The sequence below is a fragment of the Chlorocebus sabaeus genome, chromosome 12, assembly GCF_047675955.1.
Source record: "Chlorocebus sabaeus isolate Y175 chromosome 12, mChlSab1.0.hap1, whole genome shotgun sequence".
Taxonomy (NCBI): domain Eukaryota; kingdom Metazoa; phylum Chordata; class Mammalia; order Primates; family Cercopithecidae; genus Chlorocebus; species Chlorocebus sabaeus.
Window position 1 is genome coordinate 91,214,740 of NC_132915.1, and position 20,048 is coordinate 91,234,787.

At 36.0% G+C, this 20,048-nt stretch overlaps 1 protein-coding gene across 8 annotated transcripts in view; it reads left to right on the forward strand.

The window, feature by feature from the left end:
* The window catches only part of CNTRL (centriolin), a 96,655-nt gene that overhangs the window by 23,633 nt on the left and 52,974 nt on the right, over window positions 1-20,048 (forward strand). For 5 of the 8 annotated variants that reach the window (XR_012094871.1, XM_007968214.3, XM_037984461.2 and 2 more), the window contains exons 8-13: window positions 1,868-2,061; window positions 6,617-6,736; window positions 7,646-7,868; window positions 9,869-9,978; window positions 12,842-13,036; window positions 18,406-18,559. Coding sequence is in view for 7 of the 8 variants with exons in the window: in XM_007968214.3 (XP_007966405.3) it covers window positions 1,868-2,061; window positions 6,617-6,736; window positions 7,646-7,868; window positions 9,869-9,978; window positions 12,842-13,036; window positions 18,406-18,559 (996 nt within the window). In the remaining variant the exon portion in view is untranslated. Of the gene's footprint in view, window positions 1-1,867; window positions 2,062-6,616; window positions 6,737-7,645; window positions 7,869-9,868; window positions 9,979-12,841; window positions 13,037-14,415; window positions 16,423-18,405; window positions 18,560-20,048 lie in introns of those variants that run through there. The other 3 variants (XM_007968215.3, XM_037984469.2, XM_037984478.2) reach the window with 3 other exon arrangements.

The following is a 20,048-nucleotide window of genomic DNA, read 5'->3' on the forward strand; positions in this document are numbered from 1 at the left end:
GCAGACAGAGGCTGCTGTGAGCTGATGTCGTGCCACTGCACTTCAGCCTGGACGACAGAGCGAGACTCTGTCTAAAAAAAAAAAAAAAAAGCTGAAAGCAGAGTGGAGAAACAAGACATGGCTCGATTCTTTTGGTTCTTGAGAAGACAAAAGAATGAGATTAGAGAAAAAAAGGAAAAAATCATCCCTTTGGTAGGAGTGACACTTTCTCCTTCAGAAAGGAGTGAAGATATGTGCAGGTGTGGGTAGTTTTGTTGCTGTGGTGGTGGGAAAATAGGGAGTTCTTATTGATGGGGTCATTTTCTTAATTAAATGTGAGATCATCAGGTGAGAGAGAAAATAAAAGAAGGGGCATGGGAAGTTTGAGAAGAAAGAGGAAGGTATGAGCTGGGCGCGGTGGCTCACGCCTGTCATCCCAGCAATTTGGGAGGCCAAGGCGGGCGGATCACGAGGTCAAGAGATCAAGACCATCCTGGCTAACACGGTGAAACCCCGTCTCTACTAAAAGTACAAAAAATTAGCCGAGCGTGTGGCAGGCGCCTGTAGTCCCAGCTACTCAGGAGGCTGAGGCAGGAGAATGGCGTGAACCCAGGAGGCAGAGCTTGTAGTGAGCAGAGTTCATGCCACTGCACTCCAGTCTGGGCAACAGAGCAAGACTCTGTCTCAAAAAAAAAAAAAAAAAAAAAAGAGGAAGGTATGAAATAGCCAATTTAGAGTGTTGGGAAATGAGCCTATATGTTCATTTGAAATTAGTGTTAGTCTGTTTTGATCTGCAAAACTGGCAATTTCATATGATTTGATCCAATACTGGACAAATGTGGCAAGTTTTTATTAGTTTGGAATCTCCCTAACTCAACATTTGTTATTCTGAAGTTTATGTTTTGGAATCATTAAAAATATTAATAATGCAAAGGAAAGTCATCTAGATAACTTTTGGGGAAAATGGTTAGACTACTTATGGTTTCTTCATGCCTTCAGATATTAATTAGGAGACTTTAATGTGCTAGGCTCTTAGGATCTAGTCTAGGTGAGCCAGATAGATGTAATTTCTGCTTTTGTGACGCTTTAGTGGGGGAAGGCAGACAGCTAAGCTATTTGATCACATTTTACAACTCCCTGTGTGACAAGGGCCAAGCAGAATTTCAGGGTAGCGTGGGAGCATACTTCAGAATCATCTAACCTGGCGACAGGATAGGGCCTGGGCAGGCTTCTCAATATATTTTTTTTAAAACTTAAGACCTGGAGGATGCAAAATAGCTCAGTAGGAGGTAGAGGAAGACAGTTCTAGGGAAAGTGTGTGAATAAAAGCCTATAGGTGAGAAGAGGCATCAAAAATCTGAAGAAATGGGATCACTTTAAGAAAGCTGCAGTAGAGTATGCTTGAAGATGAGGCAGAAGAGGGAGGTTGAGTCTAAATTATGAAGAGCTTTATCACCTTTTTGCAAGCCTGTTGGATCTTATCCTAAGAGTAACAGAAAGCCATTGAATAATTTTAAGATAATACAAAATTTTGCAAATATGTTTGCAGCATCCTTTTAAATGTAATTACTAATGTCAGATCAAATATTGCATGTTTTTCAAAGGTCACCTAGAAAAAAACTCATTTATCAGCACACTAATTGGATTAAATACTTGGAAGTAAAGTATTAATCTTTTAAAAATGTCATCAAAATGATGTCTTCTTGCCTCGTAATATAAATCAATTTCAAGATCAGGATAGTCTTTTTTCCAAAACCGTAGTGGCTAATTTTAAAAGTAGAATTGTGTTTATGATATTTTTAGCCTTCTTTTGCTATTGAGAAATATTCTTATCTTTTTAAAAATAGGAAATATAATGATAAATAAACTATTAAATTTTCATTGACAGAAGAAGTAGAAAGACTGGAAAGAGACCTAGAAAAAAAGATGATAGAAACTGAAGAGCTTAAGAGCAAACAAACAAGGTTTCTTGAGGAAATTAAAAATCAAGATAAATTGAACAAATCATTGAAAGAGGAGGCCATGTTACAGAAACAGAGCTGTGAGGAACTCAAGAGTGACTTAAACACAAAAAATGAATTGGTAAGTTCATATTTTACATTGCTTTGGCTGTATTCTCTTAAGACAGATAATTCTTTGCCCTTGGGTCTAAAAATACAACTTCCTGACCATATAATGGGGAAGATGTGGTTTAACAGAAATATGTGTGAAAGGCTTATGAATTGCAGTTGACTGTGTACTGGATGATATGGCTTCCCAAAAGACTGATGGGATCTTGGGCTGCATTATGTACTCCTAGACATTTGTATTTTTTAAAAACAACATTGTAGGTGAGGCTAGGCTGTTCATTGGCAAAAACATTTAGAAGGCAATCTGGCAAAATTATCCAGATTTTCGTGAGTTATAAGTCTTTTTGGACATGGAATCCATCTTTTATTACTAAGATAAAATAACTTTATAATATAATATCTAAAAAAAGATAAAATAACTTTTATAACTTTATAATATTTATGCTGATTCCCTGGTGCACGTTAGTCAGCCCATTGAAAACCTTGGCAAAATATCAGACCTTAAGACTTTCCACTATCCCAAAACTATGAACTGTAGTTGCCTAGTTTTCTCTTTTGCTTATTTATAATGTTATTGATATGTTTGTGCTGTGAATAAATGTTTTGTAAACTGTCAGAAGTTTTTGCTTTTTTTTCTATACCTATTTTTGTTAGAAGTCAGACTGTGCTCTTCTCTATGTCATTGTTATTTTTATCATTAACCATTTAAAAACATGTTTATGCCAGTCTCACGCCTTTAATCCCAACACTTTGGGAGGCTGAGGCGGGAGGATCACTTGAAGTCAGGAATTCAACATCAGCCTGGGTAACATAATGAGACCCTGTCTCTACAAAAATAAAAATAAAGTAAAAACACATTTATATACAAAATTAACGTATGTTCATTGTAACAAATTTAGACAACACAACTGTATTTAGCAGAAATGAAAGTCCACTCTTCCCTACCCCATTCCCCAGATATTAATATTTTGTTTTCCATGCTTCTTACACAGTATACATGTGATTACATAATGTATGTATAATTATGCATATTATACCTTTGAATATTTTTGTAATTAAAAAGAATGTTACTGTATATAGTCATTCCTCTGTATCTGTGTACCAGAATCCACGGATGCTCAAGTCCTTTATGTAAAATGGTGTAGTATTTGCAAGTAACCTTCATACATCCTCTAGTATACTTTAAAATCATTGCTAGATTACTTATAATACCTAAGACATTGTAAATGCTATATAAATATATTGTTTAGGAAATAATAAGAAAAAATATCTATACAGGTTCAATACAGATGCAACTATCCTTTTAAAAAATATTTTTAATTTGTGGTTGGTTGAATACACAGATGCAGAACTCACAGATATGGAGAGTCAACTGTATATTATTATTCAGCATCTTAACTTTCACAAAACAGCATACATGGACAGCTCTCCAAGTTAAAAAATATATGTACCTGCATATATAAAGCTTTCTCACTCTTTTTAAAGTCTGTGTTGTGTTCCATTAAATGTATTCTTCATAATTTAGTTAGCCTATTCCTACTGATGGATATTTAGGTTGCTTTCACATTTTTTGCTATTAGAGACAGTACTACAGAGAAAATCTGTGTGTGTGTGTGTCTATATATACCTTATGCATTCATACTAGTATTTCTTTAGCATAAACCACTAGAAGTGGAATTACCATGTAATTTGCATTTAAAATTTTGATAAATGTTAATGCACACTTCAAAAACTTGTAACCAATTTACATTTCCACAGCAGGGAAGAAAGTACCCAATTTCCAAGTGGGTATTATTATTTTTTATTTGTACATATGGTAGAAAAAAATGGAATCTTGTTTTAATTTTGAATTTTTATAGTTGTTGGAGCATTGAGTATTGCATATATATTTATTGGCTATTTTGTATTTCTTCTTTAAATTACCAGTTCATATTGATTCTGCCTATTCTGTTAGTCCCAAGGACTATTAGATGCCTAAAATAATTCTGGGTCTTATTCTAAGAGCTTATATTTGAAAACATTTTTATTATCTTTTGCAGAATATCTAATGATAATATCATCTGCAATTATGTGAAGTTTTCCAGTTTAAAAAAGTAATTGCTTATGCATTAGGCCAATTAATGTCTAAAAGAAAAGCAGCATTGAAATAAGTCTTCTGGTGGCCATTTAAACCGTAGTAGTCCTGTCCTGCCACCAATAAATATTAACCAAATTTACTCTTTGTCTTTTTGCAAATTATTTAATTCCTGTGCTTCAGTTTAGTTATATTTAAAATGAGGGCTATTTACCTGTCCTGCTAGCCTCACAGAATTGTGAGGATTTAATAAGGTAATGAGTGTGAAAACAATTTGAAATGAATCAAGCTAAGTAACGGAAGGTAGTAAATCTGTAACTCAGAATGGCAATAAAATATGTCCATGTAAGAATAATGCCAATACTAAAAGCCAATGTCTTCCTATGGTAAGTTTTCAGTAAAGAGCAACTTGTATTATTACAGTTTAATTCTCCAGGTGACAGTATCTGTTTGCTTCTTTAGCCCTTGTCTTGGTTTCTTGCAGGCCCTTTTCTGCTGATTCTTTATTCTTCCTTAAAGGTAGTTCTTCCAGGCCTGAACTGCATACTATGTTTTTCAGGGTTTGCATGATAACTTGCATTAATATGCTTGCTTACATTTTAAGTTTTGAAACTGGCTTGTCTTCTTGGGAAATGTGGTTGTGTGTGTATGAATTTTTTTTTAAATGGATGTTTATATAGGAGAGCAAACTTGAATGTGGGGGAAAGAATTATTTTTCTGATTGGTAAATATGTTACCTGCAGTCAACTCTTGATTATCCACAGCCAGTACTGCGACTAGCCTACTTTCCAGTTCATTTGACTTCTATTTTGCTTTTATTCATGAATTTCTTCAACAGACATTTATTGAGTGCTTACTATATGCTAAGCCTAGGGCTTATAAAAGACACAAAATGCACAAAAGACACAAAAGACTTTGAAATGCACAGCCTATTTATTATTATTTGCCTGCAGAGACCAGTTGTATTCTCTATGATTCCAGTCACATTTGCCTTTTGTTTGCCACTATTGCCAATGAGTTTTGAGGAGAGAACCCAAGATTAGTTGACAGTGTTGATTGTGAGTTGCTTTCTTGAGACTTGGAGACTTATGAGCATTCAGTGAAAATATCAATGTGGGTAATGTGCTGGACACCCTGCAGCAGTACATTGAAGGCAGCGTGGAGCAATAGGCAGTATTGGATTTGAAATCAGGAGACTTGGAATTGAATTCTGCCTCTTCCACTACCAGCTGTGAAACTGGGCAAGTTATTTAACTTTGCTGTGCAGCTTTTATCATCTTATTGGGTGGTTGTAAAGATTCAGTGCAATAACATATGCAAAATGCTTAGCACAACGTCTGGCACACATTGAGTATTTGGCTAAATGTTACCCGTTGTCTAGGCTGTTACTTCCATTTTGATGGATAATCAGGAGGTGACTGTGAGCTAAATCATGCACGACTTTGATTTCTTGGGCCGTGTAAAATGTTTGTGTTTGTTTATGTTTTATTCTCTTCAGCTTGCATTTTTATATTAATGAAATTTTTCTGCATGTTTTTTCTTTGATATCTACCATCAGACACTGGCCAGAAAAAAGACAAAAATCACTTAGTGGATCTTTGAAAAAACTCAAAGTTTGGTTTAGTAGAAAGGAGCTAGTACTAGTAGTAAGTTAATAAAATATTTAGTTTCTGACACTAATCTAATATGTAACTTTTGACAAGTCAGTTCACCAATCTGAGACTTAATTTCTGTATTTATAAATTCAGAGAATTAGATTGGATCATTTGCCTTTTGCAAGCTCCAAAAATTTCTAAGAATAAAAAGTTATAGTAGAATTACTTTATTAAAATTGAATATTATGTATTTGGATCCCTTATTCTTTATGACATCCCTTATTCTTTATTACACATCCCTTATTCTTTATTACATCCCTTATTCTTTATTACAAAGAATAATGTTCTGAACACTTAAAACTGTGATGCCATTAGCCACAAATACTATAGCAACGACAGTATGACAATTCAAACCAAGCTCTTATTTTCATCTTTCTGATTCCTCTTTATTTCTCTGCAGTTAGTGTCAGTTATCATTTTCCCTTATAATTTGAAACTATTGTTAAAGTCGGAAAGTCAGTTAAAGAAATTAATTTCTTTAGTGCTAATTATTGGAAAATCAGGAAGTACGTATTAGTCCAGTTACACAAAAATAATTGATACAAAAATATTTTCATGTTTAACAAACATAAGAGATTTTAAAAATCATTATTCATTATATCCTGAAACAGCTTATAAACTTCAAAGGTCTTTTACATGTTCTCTTATGGAATGATAATTTTGTGTTTCATTTTTTATAATTTAGAAGTAAGATAAAATGTTCTTAGTGTTGTGCAGCTTACTGTGGAGTTTTTAAACCTATATAATTATTACTTATGATGAGAACTTAACCATATCGTCACATCTTTATACTAACTTACTGATCCTATATGTTGTCTCATATCAAATTTGGCCAATAGCTAAAACAGAAGACCATAGAACTAACACGAGCATGTCAGAAGCAATATGAGCTGGAACAGGAATTGGCCTTTTATAAAATTGATGCTAAATTTGAGCCACTAAATTATTATCCATCAGAGGTGAGTTATTTTAATTTTTTAGTAATCCAAAGTTAAAAGCCTACATGGGATGGAATGGGGGAGGGTAGGTGGTGAGGACATGTAAGGGATTTCATCAGATATCATTCCACTTTCTTGTTATGAGAGGAGTAAACTGTATTTTGGTTGAATCTATGAATTATTTGGCTCAGGGAGTTAGAACAGTATCCTAAAGAGGTAAAAAATCTTTGCTCATAGCCATATCCATTACCAAAAGCAGTCGTCTAACTCTCAGCTATCTTTCCCAGGTGTATGGGTTGATCAGTTCCCTTAAATCCAGACGTCTGGGATAAGTGCTTCAGTACCATGGAATAGTCATCTCCTTACATGGTGTGTTCAGTAATCACTGGGTTCAATATTAGTCAGTCATGATTGGTACAAATGCCATAATGTCACTGCAAGTGAGGAAATGCCAAACTTCTAAGACCCAGTGATTCCAACCAATATCATATGATATTTCATTTTTAAAACTTCAATTATTAAAATGTATTGTACTGATGGCTGCATACCATGTATCTGAAAAAAAAAATAGACTGAGATTTTACTTATATGAGCCAAGAAACCAAAATAAAACACCCATATTTCCAATTTGAGAGATCAAGCAGTGCTAAAAATCACATAACTGTAGGCAGTTCTTTAATCAATCAGTCCAAACTTTCACTCTTCAGTGGTAGGAGGAAGAATTCTTTTGAGACCATTTTTAGTTTAATTTCCTTTTTGGTATATTAAGAAGAAGATAAAAGAATAATATATATCTTTCAGCTTCTAGGCATGTAGGATTTATATAACTTGAGCAATTCTGTGATATGTTTGCCACTAATAAAATGAATAATGTAGTTTGACTGCTTGGAGGTCACTTATTAAACCATAAGTCTATTATTTTGCTTTTAGTATGCTGAAATTGATAAAGCCCCAGATGAAAGCCCTTACATTGGCAAATCCAGATACAAGAGAAATATGTTTGCCACAGAGAGTTATATTATTGATAATGCTCAGGCAATACAGATCAAGAAGATGGAGCCAGATGAACAACTTAGAAATGATCACGTGAACTTGAGAGGCCACGCACCGCTGGACAGGCAACTGGAAGACAAAGAAAAAAAAATAAGTGCAGGTTAAAAAAAGTTATTTTTAAAATTCTTTTAAAAAATGTAAAAACATTGAATATGTAGGCCAATTTTGTTTTATAGCTTTTTTTTTTTTTTTGAGATGAAGTCTTGCTCTGTCGCACAGGCTGGAGTGCAGTGCAATGGTGCAATTTCAGCTCACTGCAAGTTCCTCCTACCGGGTTTACGCCATTCTCAGCCTCCTGAGTAGCTTGGACTATAGGCACCTGCCACCACGCTCAGCTAATTTTTTTGTATTTTTTTAGTAGAGACAGGGTTTCACTGTGTTAACTAGGATGGTCTCAATCTCCTGACCTTGTGATCCACCCGCCTTGGCCTCCCAAAGTGCTGGGATTACAGGCATGAGCCACCGCGCCCGGCCCTGTAACTCCTTTAATTGAACATGTTGATGGTGTTGTTTCCATGAAAAGTCTAAAACAAAAGTAGTGATTATCAAGCAGATATATCGAGCATTTATTTTGTAATGATTCCTGTTATGGTTAATAGAGTTTTGGCAGTAATTTGATGGCAACATGTCCAGGGGATTCAAGAATGAGTAAATCCCCTCTTTCAAATAAGCACTGGAACTATATATTCAAAGTCACAATTAGTAATAACTGAAGCAAGTAAAGAACCACTTGATTGATTACTATGCACGTAGCAAAAACCTAAAGCAATGCTTTGTATAAGCTGGAACAGAACATTCTCCTCAGGCCTGGGTCTAAGGGTAGCCTCTGACTTTTCCTGACATGCCCCACGCCCCACAATCTAATTCAAGGGATCTTAATACCTTCTGGCAAGTCACGTAAAGGAAGAAGTCAAGACGGGGGCACTTTAGAGACCCTGCCAACGACAGACTTTGAATCTACTTACCCACTCAGCTGCGTGGATATGGAAGAAAGAGAACCCTTACCGGGATTTGTGCATCCCCCTAGCATTATGGCCCACTGTGGTGCTCTCAATCACACCAGCAGCTTATCTTTCCTTGACTGGTAGCTAAATGGAAGACATGGAAGGCAAATAGAAGTTGACTTGGTGAAGGAAGAGAAGAAACTGAGTTATTCATGTCTACCTATACTGTATGCAAGTCTCTGGGGGAAAGCAAAAATAAATCAGATTTTTGTGCAGACTAGCTTTAAAGGGGCTGACTCAGTTTTATAGGGGAGAGGGAAAGAGAAATCTTAAATTTGAGGTGGAAAATAATTGATTTGAGATCATCTACAGCTGGGAGAGAGAGCTCAGTAGTGAATTTCTTGATATTGAATCCCATCGTAAAGCATTTCCCTCTAACACAAGGTTTTATGGGTTATTTTTAATACCCTGAACCTAATTATAACTTAGTGACATGTAAAGCGCATATTTCCCAATAAAAGTCTTATTCTCTAGTAAAAAGGGTTTACTGGTGTTGGGAATAGCCCCTTTCATGTTAAGAATTTTACAAATAAAAGGATCGATTGTAGTTCTATACCAGCCAGGCGCAGTGGCTCATGCCTGTAATCTCAGCACTTTGGGACGCTGAGGCGGGCGGATCATGAGGTCAGGAGATCGAGACCATCCTGGCTAACACGGTGAAACCCCGTCTCTACTAAAAATGAAAAAAAATGAAAAAAAAAAAAATTTACCGGGCATGGTGGCAGGCACCTGTAGTCCCAGCTACTCAGGAGGCTGAGGCGGGAGAATGGCGTGAACCCCGGGAGGCGGAGCTTGCAGTGAGCTGAGATCGTGCCACTGCACTCCAGCCTGGGCAACAGAGCGAGACTCCATCTCAAAACAGAACAAACAAAACAATTAGAGTTCTATACCATATCATGAAACAGTTTATTTTAGAGCTTAATTAATAGACAAAAGCCAATCATAAGTAATTACTTAAAAATTTTTTTGTGATGTATAATGACAGTTTAATAGAGAGGGGAGAAAGATATTACAAAGAAGGAATATCTGGTAGAAATTTCAGAATTCAATATTTTTCTTGTTTCATATTATGTGAGCATGGTTTTTAAATTTGCAGCACAAACTCGACTATCAGAACTGCATGACGAAATAGAAAAGGCAGAACAACAAATTTTGAGAGCTACTGAAGAATTTAAACAACTGGAAGAAGCTGTACAACTAAAAAAAGTATGTAAAAGCAAAGCAGCAATGCTAAGAGGAAATGAAAAATGAAACGTGTTTTTCCCTTCATAACCATATAAAACAATTTAAAAAGCAGTTAGCTGCCTAATTAATTATGGGATAATAAATTCCACAGTCAAATATGGTTCTAGAATTTGCCAGTTGTAATTTTCTTCCATTTATGATGACATCCAATTAGCAATTTATTAATAAATAAATTACTTAATTTTATGTAAAAAGGTGTAGTCTTGAGAAGTTGCTTCCTGATGTATCTCTTCTAATTGAATTAAGCACTCTCCACCTTTAAGATCCTGGGACTTAGATTAAGAACCAGGAGATATCTCTGCTATTACATGAACATTGTCATCAAACACACGCCAAAAAAAAAAAAAAAAGAGATATGTAGTATACAAAAAGATTGAAGTAACATATTCTCAAAAATTACCAAAGTGTGTTGTAAAGTAAGCAAGTAAGCAGCTCAAATCCATGATGTAATTGCATAGGGGAAAAATTCAAAAAAAAGGAAGTAGCGTGACATTTTAGTTTTTAAGTGGGTAAAAAGATTTTAGTTATTTATAACTTTTAAAAATCAGTATTTAAAAATTATGATGGTAACTACATTCATATCACAGTAGGTAGAACAACAATGTGAAGTCCAAATTGTAGATTCTTTTAAAAGATACACTGTATTGTTACTTTCAGATTTTATACTAAAACTAGAAATTGACTCAAGTTTATTGGAACCTTACTATATGTCAGTCACTGGGCTGGGCGCTGAGTAATGAACAAAATAGACATGTGTCCCTCTCATGGACAGACTTGTGGGGGAAATAAGACAATAAATAAACAAAAAGGAAAAAAATATTTATTTTTAAAAAAGGAAAAAAGTTAAACAGCATCAGTGTTGTAAGAAAAAAATAGAAAACTAGGGGAGATGTTAAAAGAGATACACTTTAGATTGTGGGGATTCACAAAGGCCTCTCTGAGGAGGTGACAGGCTAATATACAAAGGATGAGAAGGAGCCAGTGAGGCAGAGCTGGCAGAAAGTATTCCATGCAGAGGTGACAGTGTGTACAAAGGCCTTCAGACTAAAAAATTTCTCTGCAGAATAAGGGAGAGTGTAAAGGAAGATGAAGTTAAAGAGTCATGAGGTTAAAGATCATGCCAGGCTTCATAGGCAATTTTATTTTTATTTTTATTTTTATTTTTGAGACAGGGCCTTGACTTCCTGGGCTCAGGTGGTTCTCCCACCTTAGCCTCTGGAATAGCTGGGACTACAGGCATGTGCCACCACTCCTGGCTAATTTTTTGTATTTTTTTTTGTAGCGGTGGGGTCTTACCATGTTGCCCAGGCTGGTCTTGAACTCCTAGGCTCAAGTGATCTACCTGTCTCAGCCTCCCAAATTGTTCATAAGCCATTTTAAGAAGTTTGAATTTTATTTTGCATGCAATGGGAAATATTTGAAGGGCTTTAGATAGTTGAGTGGCTGATCCTATTTGTCACTTTGCCTTACTTCATGAAGAGTGAAATGGACTGAGTGAGATAGAAGGAATGGGGTTGTGTGCATCTGTATCTCTCAGGAGGCTGTTGTTCAGTACAGGCAAGAGATGATACTAGCACCAACCAGGAAGGTGCTGGTGGATGTGGAGACAAAGCCAACTGATTCCAGGAAACATTGGACAGTAGAACTGACAGGACTTAATGATGGGTTGAAAGTAGGAAATGAGGTAGAGGGAGCTATCAAGATGGTTTTAATAATTTAAAAAGAATATTTTATAATAGCACTGGCCAAAGCTTTACATAGATAGATGTAAATAATGTACATAATTTTAAAAGAAATGGATACTTCCAAAATATGCTTAGAAAATAGTTATTTAAGTGAGTTAATATTAATAGTTAATAATAGTTAATAAATAGTTAATAAGAAAGTTAATAGCCTAAGTTTTTGTTTATACTGTTCACTTACTTGACATGCTAACAAAGGTAAGCTTCAGCTGGGTTCTAATTAAGTGAAATAAAAATGTAAATTTAATGAGAGTTTGCTGTATTTTGAAATTATTTAGTGTGAGATAATTGTCCAGTGAACATGGAATTCTAAAATTTTTTCCTGATTATAAAGGTATTGCAGTTATGGGGAATTACGTAGTAATCATCATTATTTTATTTCTTTTCAGTCTTTTATCTTCATCTTTTTTACACTTCTATACAGACTCTTGAGAAATTTTTACATTTGTTTAAATCTATGCTAAAAACTGTTAGAAATAAGAGATAGAGTATTAATTATTACTTCTATATCAGTACTCAATTTATTGGTTGATTGTCTTCACATTAAAACTAATTAGGAAACTGTAGTGTAGTAGTCAGTGAAATTGTCTAGAGTCACACAAAGTCTTGCTTCCACAAACTCCTAGTATGACCTTGGGTGAGATATTTAAATTTTCCATGATTCAGTTTCCTTATCTATAAAATTGGGATAATTATACTTTTTACCTTTTATGTTTTGAGGATTAGATTAAAGGATATAAAGAGTTTAGAACAGTGCATGGCCCATAGTAAGTGCTATATGAAGCCAGCTATTATTAATACTATGTTTATTATTAATAATTTACAAGTTGCCTATACTATTATAGAATGACTACTTATGTGTGCTTACTATTAATAGTTTTCATAAACTTTTATAAAGTATGATTTTCTACATATAATAAGCATAAAAGTGTAAAATATGCATGGAGTGCTTAGATAACTCACACATTTTACTTTTATTTTTAAAAAACTGATAGAACATAGAATACTTATTAAAGACATTGTCTTAATAAATCAATGTTGCTCTTCTCTGTTAATTTTATATTGGGGTTTGGGGAGATTAGATTTCAGAAGCAGGGAAGGACCTTCTTTACAAGGAGTTGAGTGGTAGACTACAACTTGTAAATAAATTACGCCAGGAAACTCTGGATCTAGAACTGCAGATGGAAAAGCAAAAGCAGGAAATTGCCGAAAAGCAGAAGGAGATTAAGGACCTGCAAATAGCCATAGATAGCCTGGATTCCAAAGACCCAAAACATGTGAGTAAATTAAGAAATTTTTTGTTCTCCCTACATATTACATGTCTCATCATTGTTAGCATCAGAGTCCAGAGTCCTTTCTGAAAGTCTGTTTTAGTTTGATGTACAAATTTAAGTGATACACATATACAGTCAGCCCTCCATATCCATGGATTCTGCATCTGTGGATTTAACCAACTGCAGATCACGTATCTTAGGAAAAAAAGGATGGTTTTATCTGTACTGAACATGTGCAGACTTTTTTCCCCTTGTCATTATTCTGTAAACAAGACAGTATAACAACTAGTCACATAGCATTTATACTGTATTAGGTATTATAAGTAATCTAGAGATGATTTTAATATATAAGATGATGTCCATAGGTTAAATACAAATATACCATTTTATAGAAGGGAACTTGAGCATCAGTGGATCTTGGTATCTGCAGGGAATCCTGGGACCAATCCCCCATGGATACCGAAGGAAAACTGTACATATATGTGTGTATATATAATGTATGTATGTGTATATGTATGTGTGTTATATATAAATATATGTGTGTGTATATATACACACACACATATATATGGAATGTGTATGTTTAAAACAAAACAACCTAGGGCTTGAAGAGAAGGTGGCTTTCAGTAAATGATGGCCACATGGCATAATTATTTATTTTTAAGTGGTTGAATTTCATTGCATTGCAGAGCAAGAGAGATTTGCTCTCTCCCTCCTTTCCTTTTTTTCATCTTTCTTTCTTTTTTTTTTTTCTTCTTTTTTTTTTTTGCTCTGTCGTCAGGCTGGAGTGCAATGGCACAATCTTGGCTCACTGCAACCTCCGCCTCCCAGGTTCAAGTGATTCTTCTGCCTTAGCCTCCCGAGTAGCTGGGACTACAGGCACCAACCACCATGCCTGGCTAATTTTTGTATTTTTAGTAGAGACAAGGTTTCACCATGTTGGCCAGGATGGTCTCGATCTCCTGACCTTGTGATCCACCCACTTCAGCCTCCCAGAGTGCTGGGATTACAGGCGTGAGCCACCACGCCTGGCTGAAGCGATTCTCCTGCCTCAGCCTCCTGAGTAGCTGGGATTATAGGCGTGCACCACCACGCCCAGCTAATTTTTGTATTTTTAGTAGAGAGGGGGGGTTTCTCCATGTTGGTCAGGCTGGTCTTGAACTCCTGACCTTCTGATCCGCCTGCCTTGGCCTCCCAAAGTGCTGGGATTACAGGCGTGAGCCACCACGTCCAGCCCTTCATCTTTCTTAAGAGCAGAAAAAGCTGAAGGGGGTTCCGAGTCCTTTTTCTACCTCTTCTATTTAATCCTTTATGCAAATATTCCACTGAAGGTATTTGTTTTTTCGTATTGTTTTGTTTTGTCCTTAAAAAAGGAAACATTTCTCTGGAATGTTTCTTCCTGAGATATGACTAGATATGGTCAGGTGGCTGGATACGGCCAAGCCCTTGTCTCTGTCTCTACTCTAAGAAGTTGTACTAATTGCTTATATTTTAGCTAATACTCCTAAAATACAAGGAAAAATATCTTCTATGTATTTTCCTGGTATACCTTGAATAATAGAGTTTTTTTTTTTTTTAAAGAACTCTAAGATCTCTGGATTAATAGAAATCATAGAATTTAACATAGTGAGGATATTGTAATTGCTTTAAGTACTTGACAAGTTATTTAACTATTCCTTTAAGCATTTTAGTACAATATCATATATATTTTTTGTGGGCCAGCTAATTTCGATAAAGGATAACCTTATGACAGATATAAGGTCTTTTCTAACAAAAGCCTAAAAATTGAAACCAAAGTATTAACATTGAAACCAAAAGTAGTCTTGATTATTTTAAATAATTTTAAGGAAAAATGGGGTATTTTAAGTAATGTATAATGTGGTCAATAATATCTTACTTTATTGAATGTATTTGTTCAATCTCACCCATGTAAGGCCCCTGAAGACATGAACTGTATCCTACGTATCTGTATTCCCAGGGACCAACCAGCCCTGTGTTTATGAATGCTTGCATCATGGAAGGGAGGAAGGAAGCAGCTTATAAATCCTACCCAAAACTCCTTTGCTTCCCCTTCCAGTTTTGTGATCTATGAGTCTAATTAGTAGCTGGATTATGTGTTTGCTTTCAACAAATGACTGTTATAGTTCTGGCGGACGAGAGTTCAGTTCGCACTGGATTTCTGTAGAGAATTATATATAGAAAGGAGGTAAATGAGACATGGGAATGGTATCCAAGTTTTAAAGTTAGCTAAAATCAACCTGTGCAGTGGGGATGAAACATACAAACCAGATTTGAATTTCCTTTTTAATTTTATTAAAACTGCTAATAGTTCTTAAGTTTGCAGCCGTAGTCCCAGCATCAGAGGACATCTCTTTTAAGTTTATCCAGAGGGAACATCTTTTTCTGATTCACAAAGTTTCATATTGGCTAGTGTTTGGCATCCCATTTTAGGCTACAAAATGTGAGCCTTTAAGCAGAAGAGAAATAATCAAGAGTGGGATGCCTGCATATTTTTCTATAGATATAGGTAGACTTTTATGTAATTAATTTTTATGTAATTAGATGAACTATCTTTCTGAATAGCCAATAGAATTTAAAAGTAAAAGCTTAACTTTGATGAGAAATCATAGAAAACAAACATATTAAGTGCCCACAATGTGTCGTACATTGTGCTGTATTTTACATGTTCTGGTGAGGAACTTTATTCACATCTAGCCATTTTTCTTTCAATTTGAAGAGGATGAAAATGTGATATAGAAATATTAAGTGATTTGCCCCCAAGTCATTGTTTTAGAAAGAGGTGGAGCCCTTGCTTATGCTACCACAATGACCCTCTCCTCACAAAGCGATTAAAGGTCTAAAGAGATTATTTTTAAATTAGCTCAGAACTAAGCCTAGGCAGATTTTCAGCAAATATAAGCATTTAACTAGGTTTCAAATTCACAGACTATTGTAGTTATGAAATTATTCATAGAAGCACAAATTATCACTGGAGCAAACATAATGAAGATTTGTATTGTGTTTCTCTGATTGGTAAATGCCCCATTGGAAGCAAAAGTTAACTGTTCGCTAGAGGGAACGAGCTGTAGTGATCTGTTGCAAAGTTTGGGCGTGATTGGCCCCCGGGAGCTTCCTGTGTTATGATTTAACTCGCGGAGGGTGGGGCCTGCCCGCAGAGGCTGCTGGTGATTGGATGGGCGGGGCCGCTGCTCACTTTTGGCCAAGAATGTGGTTTGAGGCTCTGCGAAGTTACAGAGGCTCGGAGGCGCTTGCGAAAATGTGGCTGTCAGAGAGGGAAGTGCACATGAATTTGAAGACAGCATTAGAAAGTGTTCCGCCCACAGTTTCTCTGTTCTCAACGGCTCAGTTTTAACAGGATAAATTTTAAGGTATGATCATTTTTTCTGTCTGTGTACAAAGGACTTAAAAGGAGGAGGAGTCAGAGATGTAAGTTCCTGTTTTTACAATAACTCTTTTGTGAGCTCCTCGGTGATGTAAACCGCAGAATCTACTTTTGTTCCCCTGTATTTAATGTACACCATTGGCATATTGAATCAGATTTTTATCCTGCGTATAAAGGTTTCGCTGGAATTTTTAATGGTGAATTTTAAAGATTTACTGATATGAGTATAGTCTTTTAAGAAATTATTTCTTGAGCCATAAAAATCTGAAATTTACTTAGAATGTAAGCTGTTATATGTAGTTAACTTTTCAGAAAGATTTCAAATGGGTATTTTGGGAGTGTAGGGAAAAGAGTTTGCAAAATACCATAAAGCTTTACCAGTAGTAAATTTAAGACCTTCCAATTAAGCTGCCATTCTTTTGTTCATCAGAAATGAAAAGATGTTTTTTCTTGTATTTGGGGTAAGCAAATACATAAAATTGAGAAATATTATTTTATCATCACATGGGTCTTAGACTTGAGATCACTGGTGTTCATTTTTCTGATACAGTTCCCTCTTTCGATAACGTCTTCATTTATTGTTGTATTCCTCTCATCCTGTGGGTACCAACTTAAGAGTCATGAAGGTGTGAGTGGGAGGGCAAAGGTTCTCTGGGGAATTATTTTGTCTTCATATGAACAGTTGCCTCACGTGCAAATCATGTGATGGATCTGAAATTCAGTTTTCTCATGTTTAAAAGCAAGGGTTAGACTAGATCTTTGGCGCTTGATTTGCTTTCCCTAGCACACCTGAGAAATACAATCCACTCTTTTCAGTTAACAGCAGTTCCCTAATGCCATGACTTCAGGGTGAGGGAGGGTGTGTGGGTATGTGAAAGCTCTGTTTTCCACCTTGGGGAAGTCTAGTGGTAGACAGGTATACCTCCTTAGGACCCTCCATTTTGAGACTCACCGGGCTAAGTGGTCTTTGAGGTCCCTGTCAACTCTCAGTTTATTGAAAAACCAAATGTTTCTTTGTATAAGAGATTGAAAGTAAATTTGAATTTCAAGTATTTTATTTCATGCCTCTATTTTCTTCTAAGAAACCTTTTTTAAAAAGTACATTTATTTTTTTTTATTAAAAAGGCATTACTTATCTATTATAAAAGTTTTTTAAATATAAAAATACTCATTACAAAAGGAAAAAAATCCCCATGTAATCCTTCCACCCAGGTATAATTCTTGTTAACATTTTGGGATGTAGTTTTTAAGTCTTTTTATAGATATATGCCATAACTAACTAACTTTGGAAACCTTTTTTAAAAGACACATTGTAGGCTGGGCACGGTGGCTCATGCCTGTTATCCCAGCGATTTGGGAGGCCAAGGCCGACAGATCACTTGAGGTCAGGAGTTCGAGATCAGCCTGACCAACATGGTGAAACCCCCGTCTCTACTAAAAAAAAGCAACAAAAAACAAAAACAAACAAACAAAAACCCGAGTGTGGTGGCCTGCACCTGTAGTCCCAGCTTCTTGGGAGGCCGAGGCAGGAGAATTGCTTGAACCCGGGAGGCGGAGGTTGCAGTGAGCTGAGATTGTGCCTCTGCGCTCCAGCCTGGGCGACGGAGTGAGACTCCATCTCAAAAAAAAAAAAAAAAAAAAAAAGCAAGAAAAAAAAGAGAGACACACAATTTAATGCAATGCAAATAACACTGACCTACCTAGCTGTGCCCTTGGAAAAACCACTTAACCTTTTTGTTCCTCAGTTTTCTTACCTGTAAAGTAGAAATGATTTCCATATCAACTTATCTTGAAGTTTAAATGAAAACTACCCATGTGAAAACAATATAGGGCCTGACACAAAATAGATGCAAATTATTATATTTATTTTCTATTCTTTGTTTAAAAATGTTGTTAAGGATTATTCTTTTTAAAGGAGTTTAAGGAACTTGGAGTTTTTTTTTTTTTTTTTTTTTTTTTTTTAATTCAGTCCCATATGAAGGCTCAAAAGAGGGGTAAAGAACAACAGCTTGACATTATGAACAAGCAGTACAAACAACTTGAAAGTCGTTTGGATGAGATACTTTCTAGAATTGCTAAGGAAACGGAAGAGATTAAGGACCTTGAACAACAACTTACTGAAGGTAAGAATTTCAGTGTGATTTAGGGTAAATCAGTTTTATTACTAGTGAAAGGAACATTATAAAGACAAGCATTAATCCAGATAGTAGCTAAATACAGTTCACCTATTAGTACTAGTATTTGATAGGGAAATATTTACAGGATACCCAAAAGTATTTAATGCAATTTTAAGAGTTTTGTTTTTGTTTTGTTTTGTGGCATTGATGCCTAGTGAGTCAGGTCATTCCAGTCAGTAGGCCAGAAGTCAATACATGATCTTGATAAGCTCTGGCATGTGATTGTCTATGGCATAAAATCCATTCAGGAGCAAAGCACCCATTGGCATCAGGGAATTCAGTGTCTGGTTATAAGAAGAAAGAGTTTTAGGATCTACTTTTGCAATGCAGATTTAAAATGTGACATATCCATAATAGTGGAAAAGGAAGACAATAGGCCATAGTGGTTTTTACACATAGGGCTCAGTGTAAAAAGATCCTACTCCTTGTTTTGCTACTATCAGCTGTGTCACCTTGGACAAGTTGTTTTTATCTCAATTATTAGTTGTTGGGAGAATTAAATTAGATAGTATTCATAGGCCAGGAGTGGTGGCTCATGCCCGTAATCCTAGCACTTTGGGAGGCTGAGGTGGGCAGATCACTTGAGCCCAGGAGTTCAAGACCAGCATGGGCAACATGGCGAAACCCCAACTCTACAAAAAAAAAAAAAAAAAAAAAAGCCAGGTGTAGTAGTACGTGTGCCTGTGGCCCCATCTGCTTGGGAGGCTGAGGGTGGAGGATCACCTGAGCTCAGGGAGGTTGAGGCTACAGTGAGCCGTGATTGTGCCACTGCACTCCAGCCTGGGTGACAGAGTGAAACTTTGAGGAAAAAAAAAAAAGAAGAGAGAGAGTGTTCATAAAGTTCCTGGCACATAGTGTGTATCCAGTACTGTACATGGGGAGTGTGTGTGTGTTTTAAGTCTTTAGGTTACACGTTTATGTTGCCAGTCTTGGATTCATCTTATATACTGAGTGATTTTGTTATATGTATTTAGCAGCACGAACTCACAGTTTTGCTACATATTTTTTATTTTATTTGGAAATTAAACTTTTTTTTTTTTTTGAGATGGAACCTCACTCTGTCACCCAGGCTGGAGTGCAGTGGCCTGATCTCAGCTCACTGCAGCCTCTGCCTCCTGGGTTCAAGTGATTCTCCTGTCTCAGCCTCGTGAGTAGCAGGGGCTACAGGCACGTGCCACCATGCCCGGCTAAATTTTTTTGTATTTTTAATAGAGATGGGGTTTCACTGTGTTAGCCAGGATGGTCTCAATCTCCTGACCTCATGATCCTCCCGCCTTGGCTTCCCAGAGTGCTGGGATTGCAGGCTTGAACCACCGCACCTGGCCGAAATTAAACTTTTTACAGCATGAATCAGGTATTTTACAAGCATAGCCCCTAAATATACTATTTTTATTTTATACCTGCTTAATAGTCCTGTACTATCTATAATAGGAAG